The sequence below is a fragment of the Athene cunicularia genome (assembly GCF_003259725.1).
Source record: "Athene cunicularia isolate RWA chromosome 5 unlocalized genomic scaffold, athCun1 chr5_part1, whole genome shotgun sequence".
NCBI lineage: Eukaryota > Metazoa > Chordata > Aves > Strigiformes > Strigidae > Athene > Athene cunicularia.
In genome coordinates, this window is record NW_020799101.1 from 36,834,131 (window position 1) to 36,844,089 (window position 9,959).

Below are 9,959 nucleotides of genomic sequence, written 5' to 3' on the forward strand. Positions count from 1 at the left end.
TCATCCCAAAGCACTTTACAAGCCTGGCACTGACATGGGACTAAGATTAGAAGAGGAGCAGCTCATACTGGTTAGGAAGCAGGCTCTGCTCTCAGCTTAGGTATTAGTGAAGCACATAGGGTGGAGCCATAATATTTTATCTGAATCCAAGGCAATTTGCTCATAGTTGGAAAATATATTGGTAGAAGCTGTGCTCTGTTTAACTCTAGGAAATGTGTTTTGAACTGTTGGGCCTCTTGCACATCTCATTCTCTGTTCATAGGCACTGGCTACCAAAAACCAGTCTTATTGGAAAATTAGGGTGATGCAAAGGTCCTCAACAAATATACACTGGCCTGTGGAGAGCTCTGCCAAAGGATGGTAGAGGGGCCTAGACTAGTCTAAGGTTTGGCTCCAGATTATGAGAGTAGCATCAGAAGCGTTGCCAGCCAGAATGAGAAGGAAAGTCTGGCCACCAATAACTAGAAGGACTAGTGGAACTAGAACTAGAAGGTAACTAGCAGAAAGAGGATCGTTACATTTTCAGCAAATATGTGAAATTAGTTCATACTGAACTAATTACCTTGATTTGTTTTGTGGATTAAACAGGTTTCCAAGTGGTTGCTAGCTGGAGGAAATGGTAACTTTGTGATCTCATTCTGACACATTGTCATTGAGGTCTGTCTTTATTGTGTGTTTCAGATGGAAGGGATCAAACAAATTTAACCCGGGAAGGAACCAATCCTGCCCTGCAGACCATACGAGTGAGGAACACTGCCTTGAAAGATACTTTACTTGATGCTGCTTTACTCAGCATCGCTGGTGAGACTCCGAGCAATACCTCCAATCTCTAGAAGGGACAAATGAAAATGAAACCTCCGCTAAGAGATGATGAATGACAACCTTGGTTTTCAAAAATCTGGTGGAGCAGATAGGGAGCATTCTTGGTCTCTTTAAGGACTAACTTTAAAACCAAGTGCTGTTCTTTGTATGTGTGGGGCCATATTTAAATCTGAATTTTTTGTGCAAATCCTGTCTTTTGTTCAGCTCAATTTAAGTGACATAGTAATAAAAGCCTCTGAACAACACACATGCTGCTGAAGAAGCATAGGCCACACATGCATTCCTAATTCACTCCATCACCTCACCAATCTGGAGGAACCAACAGTCAAACACACAAGAGTGCTTGGTGTCCACAGCCCATAATATAGTGAAATGTTCACTTCTACTTTTTAAGAGAAACGATAAACCCAGTCATTGGCTTGATTAAGAAGCAATAGTTCAGTGAGCTCTTATTCCCGTAACTCACCTGAAAATCATCAGAGATGATGTAACAGAATTGCTAACAGCCGGGTTCTGACAGTTCAGAACAGGAGGAGAGCAGGTAGGAATCCAAAAGGTGGGAAGGTTGGTGTGTATTACAGCTGCTTAGCTTCCTCTGTCTTCAAAGCACCTTTAAAGTATTCACAACATGACTGCAAACCACAGAACTATTTATTCACCTTATAGACTTAGAGAATGTATGACTTGCTCAAGGCCGCTGAAGGCATCGCTGGCTGCTGTGATCAGGATCAGGTTGTTCCAGCTCTCAAGCCTCACATCCCTAAGGGAGAGCCACGGGTTCAGTCAGAGCCAGCTGCCGATGCACAGTCACCATTGGCCTGAGAGGCCGGTTCTGTCCTCTGCAGCCCCAGGGAAAGCCTCCCTTGAGCAACCTCTTGAGAAGCAAGAGTAACCTGTGCAGAAATATGGGAGGTCTGGAGTACTGCTGAAGTGGCTGTAGGTAACCCAGCGAGGAAATGGGCTGTGGTGAGGCCACCTGTGGCAGTGAGGCAAGCAGATTGCCATCTCCAGTTTGCTAGGCAGGCTTTGGGTGACAAGAGAGTTCCCAGGGAGCACATGGCCCCTCGTACTGCACACCCTTACCGTGGCAGTGCAAGAGACTGATGGGATGGGATGGCTGATGGGATGTGGCAGCTGATGTCGCGTCCCTCCCAGCCACCAAACGGGAAGGCGTGGAGAGGGCTACTCTGCAGCTACCTATTTACATGCCTACTCACACAGCTCTGGGCTGTCCTTTAGCAAAGAAGTTTCTATCACAACAAGGAAGCTACTCCATTTCAGTAAGCTACTTCTAAAAGCTAATATGTTTCACCTTGGGGAAGAGCAATTCTCCAGCTTTAATGTTACCAGTTTTGTGCTTTGAAGAGACCTTTGTAAATTTAATTTTTATTTTGTTTTAAGTAAAGTTTAGATTTTCCTCTTGACAATGTTGCACTACCGACCATCCAGTCAAACCCTGCTAAACTTGCTTGTAGCCATTTTATCTGGGTATCTTGTAAATATTTGGTAGAGCACTCAGACACAGAAGTCTTTTTTGCTCTTACAGTCACATGCCTGGTTCCAGGATCTTTCAGAAGCACAAAAGGCTGAAGGCAGGGAAAATTCCACTGAGATGCATTCGAGTCTCCAGGGAGCAACTACACTCTGTTAAGACTAAAATTTCTCATTGCTGTCTCTCCTTTTTTAAAAAAACATTTAAGGGTAGAGAGGGAAAGCTGGAGGGTAGGTTTTTATTATTATAAACACTGAAATGCAAGCACTGTTTCACTTACTTCTCTCATATTGCAGGACCATTTGCAGTTGGAGAGGGAGATAAGCTTTTTAATGCTCTCTGCGCTACCTGGGAAATTTCCATCCAAGTTCTAAAATGTTTTACAAACATTCCTGAATTAAAGCTTAATCCCCTTCTCCTCAGCCCCATGAAGCAAGTACTAAATACACTTTAAAGACAGGGCTAATGAGACTAAAAATGTTGGGCCTTGCCTGAAGTCACATGGGCAGCGTGGCAACAGGACTCGGGTTCTGAGTCCCAGCTTTCTACTTTACACCAGACAACACACATTCCCTCCCTTTTCAAGGCTTGCTGTTCTTCCCCTTCTGGGATATAGTGGAAACATGCTGGCATCACACCTTGAGATAACCTTGTTTTTTTCCCCCTTGGAACAGAGAGACTACTCACAGCTCCTGTCTCATGGGTTAAGATGTTGAAAGATCGGAGAGGGATGAGAGGTGCGGAGCCGGTGGGCGAAGCGGGTCACTGCTCTGTCTGCCTTGGGCATCATCTGCCTCCACTGCTGCCAGTGGACTCGGTGTACTATTGGGAGCAACCTCAAACATTTTTGTATGTGCTTCCATATAATATTCAGGCAGGACTGTGGTAAAAATGCCATAATCAAAGGGAGAACTTGTCTGACAAGAAAATTGGACAGATGAGCCATTAAGTCACTCCTATATTGAACATATGTGATTTCATTATACTTCTGTATGTGACCTGCATGTCTTTCTGCTTCTTATTATCAGAATCCTATAACTACTGCTGCTGCCATCTCTTCCACCTTTTCAGAAGAGAGAGATAATCCATCAACCAGTTCCTCTCCAGTGGTGTGAGTCAGGTTTTTACCAGAGAGATTAATGGTCAGTTGAAGAGAGTTGTTCCCAACAGGGCTGAGCAAAAAGCAACATGCACATGAGTCATGAAGTGGAAGAGAAGGAAACAAATCTATAAATTTTAAGGGTTTGAGTTAATTCTTTTCCCTTAGCTTCCCTTGTCCACACTGATCAATAACCAGATGTGCAAAAGCTGGAAATGTATTGACAGTGGCTGATGTAAGTGGGACTGAGAGTTTCTCCCACTGTGCAAACAAACCTGAAGTCAGTCAGCCCCCAAAACCAGATCAGTGTGTACCAGCTATTTCAGCCCTTGTAGGTGAGAGGGAAGAAAAATCAAATCACAGTGCAGCAGCCTCCTCCTGTCTCTCCTGTGGCCCTGCAGTGTACCCCAGCACTGGTGCCTTTGGCCTCTTCACGCTGTTACCTTCTACGACAAGGCCCCAGCGCTGGTCCCTGGGCACAGTTCTGCTGCACCCTTCCCTGCAGAGGATCCGGAGGCACTGCACAGTGCTCAGTTCATTCCCCGCTGAAAGGCAGCCAGGCCTGAGGTGGAACATGGCAAGCACTTCGCTGTGCCTGGCAACTCCACGCAGCTGCTGAAAACAACCAGGGGAGAAAGCGGTGTACAAACGCTGAGGAATTTTCACATAGGCAGGATGTAATTAGCAGAGCTGGAATTTGGCCAGGACTCTGGGGTTAAAACATTGGCTTGCAGGTAACACACTGGGATCTTTCATAATTCAAACGCTCAGGATCTCCCATTTCCATCTTAACCTGGAAGATGTCAGATGACCATTCCCTATTTAATGTTTCTGGGCAGCTCTCGCACTCCTGACAAAAAGGAAAAAGCGTCTAATGCTGCGGCACCTGCAGTGCTTCTCCACCAGCAACTGCCCACCATGAACAGCAGCTGAAAGGATCACATCCTGACAGAGCTACAGCTGCATCGTGGTAAAACGCCACAGCTGCCTCCATGCCTTGGCGTTCACTTCACCCTTAACTCTCTTTACTCAGAAAGAAAAGATGATGAAATTAGGGCAGCCCCTCACTCATAAAACACGAGAGAGGACATTACCATTAGGTGATACTTCAACCTTATTCTCTGCCACTTGAAATATTACCAAATCAGTATCAGACGACAGAATTAGATGAAGCACTTCTTCCCAGTGCAGATGAGTGAGCTTTTCCAACTGACCTTGCTGGTAATACAGAGAACATTAAGAGCTCATGCCTCCTCCTTCCTTACAGCAGAGAAATCACATTCAAAACAGCAAAACATTTCTTTTCCCTTCATGATCTCACTTTCCGTATAAGCAATCTTTGTGTTTACTACGAGGATGTTGAAAGTCCAGAAAAGGTCAGGGAAGTCATTCACGAACCTCACGTGTGGAAAGTCCACATGATGTTTCTACTATGATGTGGCCCACAATCTGAAATGTAAATAATTGCAAACCTTTAATTCCTCATCCGTCAGACCTACAGACTGTATACAGTTTGAAGAGCTGACTTCCTCCCTGTGGTGCAAGCAAAACAAGAGGCAACCCTGCCATCTGAGAAAGCATGATCTCTGCATCAGTCAGTCATAATAAAAGGATCCCTCCTATGCCTGTGAGGGCTCCCTGTATCAGCTTTTGATTTGCTTGGGGATTTTGTATGTCCAAGCTGCCATGCAAGACCCCCTCTTTGTCAAGTGTTGCTTATTACAATCACCAACCAAACTTGCTGAGAGCACCTCAGTCAGTGGGATAACAAACCTACAGACTGACTTGAACAGCAGAGTGAGCTGGAGAGAGTAAAGTACAGCTGCAGGCAACAGGAAATCCAGCACTAATAAATAAAACGTCTTATAGCCAGAAAGGGGAAATAAACAGCAGCAGCACAAACTGCGAGGACAGAAGAGAGGAACACAGCATAACTGCGGTGCGGGAATCACTGCATTACAGTGAGCTTATTTTTACAGAACGTTGTCCCAGTTTGTTATGTGTGCAGACTGCAAAAATAAAGTGGGGGAGTGGGAGGACTGCTCAAAGAGAGGGTCTCTATCACAAGAAGTTGTCAACAACCACTGTAATTAAGGAAGCAGCCAGAGCACACACAACCTGAGCTGCCGCCAAAGTGAAATGAAAGCATTTTTTGTTTGCAGCCGTAGCCCTGAAGGATAATAAAAGATGGTTCTACCATGCCAAGTGAGGAGCTGCAGGGACACCGTTTCTAGGCAGCGAATGCCCTGCTCCCATCTTTCCAAAATTGCATGCTGTGGGGAGGCAGCGAGTTACGCTTTCTATGTGCACTTCCGAAGCATGTGCCCGCAAACCCCATCTGATGGCAGCAGCTGCCTTGGGGGGCCAGACATCAGGCAAGTGAGCCTCCAGCCACCGTGGTGACGATGGAGGTGGCACCCCCTGAGCTCTGCCCCCATCCGATGAGCTGTTCTGGCGCTGCTTGGTCCAGGCTGCCAAATCAGCAACGCATGGGTTTACCCTCACGCTCAGCCATGGGTGCACCACGGCCCCATGGCATTGCCACCACCAGCAGGAGCTGCCGCATTCAGAAGAGCTGCACCCCCTCTCTTTCAGAGGGTGGCCACGTTTAGGAGGCTTGCTGGTGCCTTGGCAAGGAGCTTTGTGCGCCACATGCCAAAATGGTACCCTGCTTGCTGCTGGTAGCATCTGTGACCTGGGACGGCTGCATGGCCTGCGCCGGTGTGGCGGCGGGTGCTGGGGAGTGGTGGGTGGGCTGGGGGAGCCGAGGGGGCCATCACGGACCTTCTCGGCCATGGGGCAGTGTCGTGGGGCTTTCACCAGTGGCTGTACAAACTTGTGTGCAGGTTCAGCGAAGGGAAAGAAATCATTCACAAATCGCATGCGTATTTCTGAATTCATTCATTGAGTGGCGTTTGCCTTTCATCCTCCCCCCCGAGCCCTGTGCGCATTGCTGGCATTCTCTCCCAATCCCATATAATAATTCCCAGGTCTCCACAAGCCACTGCCTGCCAGTGGAGCCCACGGTCACTGAACCGCCAGCCCGGTCACATGAAAAGTTACATGCAAAGGTTTAACACTTTCTCCTGACCCCAGCCCCATTCCTGTGAATCCCCTGCAGTGTTTTCCTAATCAGGTGCCAGGGAGGCTTTGCACCGGGCAGGGTGCTAAGAAGGTGGCTATTTAGCTGCAGCATTTCCAGAGTCTTTGAGCTCTCTCCTGAGCTGTAAATACAAGCAGTGGAGCCAGGTGAATGTCTGACAAGGCTGCCATTTAGACCTGAATTAAGAAAAGAACTGCTGCTTTCCAACAAAATGCATATTGCTGTTGCCCCACTTTCTCTAGCCCAACAGCCCTGCTAGTGGTTAATTGCTTCAGCAGGGTATGGTAATCACTTCTTAAAGCCTGCATACAGGGTACACAGCTACAGGGTTCACAGCTATGATCCAGCGTAAGTTTAACATTGCCAATATGTTTATTACTAGGGAATCAAAAAGAAAAGACAGTCCTGTCCCTAAAGCCTTCCATTACCAAATCCTAGGTGATGGTGCTGGTCATTAATACATCACACAACCTGTGAAAGTGCCAAACAATTTTATTTTGCATCCCTCCTACCTGTGAGACATCAGAGAAAACACATGCTTTTGGAGCATCTCAAATGGAATTGATTTTTTATTAAATATAGATGAAAAGCAGAAATGTTCAAAAGCTGTTTCTGATATATAGACAGTGATAGTCGTTTCCTTGCTATCGCTGTAATGTGAGAAAGTACAAAAATCTCCTGCAGAAAGAGTTCTTGTCCTCCACCTGATGCTTCCACATAGGATCTCACGCATGTGACAGTGTATGATTCATGAATTGCAGCTCGGCTTTGGAAAGCATGGGAATTGTGTCTGGCTTCCAGGGCCCACTGTTCACCTGGGTTTCACATGGCCCACAGAAAGACGTGCCACTTGCACCTTCCAGCCAATAGCTGGATAATCAAACAGCATTTGGTTTCAGTTTGAGAGGTCTTTTTGGAGGGGAGGGGGCAGGCTGGTTATGAATTCCAACCTATACATGCATTTTTGTGGGTTTAAGTGAAAAGAACCATGGCAAAGTTTTAAGTTACGTCTATTGTTCTGTTTTAAGCTCCATCATTACCAACATAACTTGCAAAAACAACAAAATAATTGACAGTATTTTTCAAATTCTGTGTTTTTCTGATGCATTCAAAAGTGTAAGCCTCTTCTGCTTGACGGGCTGGCTGTTTGACTGTTGCTTTATATTTTATTACATTGCTTAATTCTTAATTGTAAGCCTCCAAGATCATAAAATCTGAGTTCTAGTCTCAGTCTCTACACTCAAATGTAACTACTGGAAAGTGGCTTGTATAAGTCTTTAGTATATATGGCAATTAACATACTCTGCTTAAATTGGATATTTCCAACTCAATCCAAACAAGAGACCTGAGAAATCCTGCTTCTCCCAGGTGAGAGCATACCTGAAAAATATAAGAATTACTTTTCTCACTGAAAATAATTAAAGTACATACATAAATACTGGGGTTTAATCAGCAAGTGCTGACTGTTCATTGAACGGAAAAATGTATTTAACCCGTCAGGAAGGATTTAAACTACCGGTGAGAATGGAGATAGGTCTGAGCACCCAAATGGTAACACATCGGTAGAAGAAGATACGAGTCTGTGATGTTTGTGCCCGTGATCTGCTGGCATTGCCCCAGCCTGCCACGTGACAGCCAGGAGACCAGCGAGGAGGGTTTTCCATTTCTGGAAAGTGCAGTGAAACGGGGGAGCCCAGTGATCACCGAATTCTCTTTCCTTCTAAGAAGTATTGTCCTCAAGATACTGCTTGACATTCATTCAGTCAAATATTTTGACAGTTTGAACAAACAAGCAGAAAATGGTTTTGATTTTTGGCCCCAGTGGGCCATCTGTGAAGAAGAATAAGTAGCGCAGCATGTGCCATGTCTCTTAAATGTCCTTCCTTGCCAGAAACATATGTGGCACGTCTCCCAGACTGTGGAAGGGGTTATCATTTCCAGTCCATCAAGTTACCCTTCTCTCCCCACACACCCCTCACCATCCCCAATCCTGCATCAGGCTGGGGTGAAAGGAGACATCACTCTGAATTACTATATTGTTACCTCTCGGGGGTGGAGGGCATATGTGCACATAACTCATTATTTTGTGCACATTTCTGAGAAGTATTGCATTTGCAGTCACTACAGTGGCACAAAAGAGAAGTAGCAAGCCAAGGCAGCGCATAGACGGGCCCGTAAGAGCCAAACCTGCACGCCTCTCTGCTGTGCTCCGCAGAGCCTGTTCGTGCTGGCATGATGCTGCAGCAAACCTTCGGAGGGGCCTTGGGCCGGGGCGCGCGCGGCTGGGGAGATGCCGGCAGAGCTTTTGTCTGCACTTTCACTGTGGGTTTAAGAAGGGCGATTAGCATTTGGGTCAGAGCACATGGAGCAGCCCCGGCTGGGGTGGGAGAAGTCACACTGCGAGGCCACACTTGAACGTGGCCACTTTACTGTACCGCCCCGGGTACAAAGCCTACTTGTGTGGGGCACGTCCCGTCATGCGTCATGCTTTGGTTGTCAGCGGCAGTCATGGGTTCCTGGGGGGTGACACAATAACGTCTTTATGTTTAAGAGAATAACAGGGGAATTGCGGGAGGCCATTGGAGACGTAGCGGCGAAGAAGTGGCTTGGCTTTTGTCTGTCCCTCAAGGTAAGGTGCCCGGGCGGTCGCTGAGCCGCCCGATGTGCTGGGACGAGCCCGCCCATAAAGCAGCAGCAAAGGTGAATGAGGGCCTTTGGGTATCTGCATAGGAGAGGCATTAGGGATCACACCCAGGGAAGACCCCATGTTACCTTTGTGGTGACAACACAGGAAAATTGCTTATTTATGACAGTTTTACAGCAGCTCACTCTGAGTCTGGGCTGCCACAGACTTGTTGCCCCCACTGCCTTCAACACCAGTGCAGCCATGCAGGGGATCTACTCAAAGATCTGATCTAGCTGGAAATTAAACTTTCTTTTTACTAAAAAAAAAAAAAAAAAAAAAAGTTTGCTTTACTAGAAAGTCTCAAAGTTTCATTGAAAGAGACCTGGACAAATACAAGGAATTGAAAGGGGCCAAAACAGATAGAAATTTGAAAAAATACTAATACATACTATTTTAAAATAAAAGCTAGTTAAATCTTTCTTACTGTATTCATCACTGTCTCCTTTGCCAGTCCCTCAGCCATCTACTCTACAAAGCAGTAAGCAATTCAGATATGCTAAGCAAAGCTACTCTGAATATGGCTTCTAGCCTAATAAGTCAAAGCTTTATCCAGTTCCCATGAAAAGCATCAGGAAAGTTTCCTCCAACACTAATAGACATAAGATTGGATTGCAGAACAACCATGTAACTTTTGACCAAAAAGTGAAATGAAGTTTTTCTAAAGAGTCTCTGATAAAAGTCTCATGCAGAAGAGCATGGAAACTCTGACTGGAGCAGTCACATTGCTAAATATGTTTCAAGCAAACATAATTATTGG

The 9,959-nt window shown here is 46.0% G+C and overlaps 1 protein-coding gene across 5 annotated transcripts in view; it reads left to right on the top strand.

Moving 5' to 3' along the window:
- RAD51B (RAD51 paralog B) overlaps positions 1 to 8,005 on the top strand; it is a 451,378-nt gene extending 443,373 nt beyond the window's left edge. For 3 of the 5 annotated variants that reach the window (XM_026848994.1, XM_026848996.1, XM_026848995.1), the window contains exon 11: positions 682 to 8,005. In XM_026848994.1, coding sequence (XP_026704795.1) covers positions 682 to 833 — 152 coding nt within the window. In that variant the 3' untranslated portion in view covers positions 834 to 8,005. The remainder of the gene's footprint in view (positions 1 to 681) is intronic. The other 2 variants (XR_003398462.1, XR_003398463.1) reach the window with 2 other exon arrangements.
- Positions 8,006 to 9,959: the final 1,954 nt, after the last annotated feature.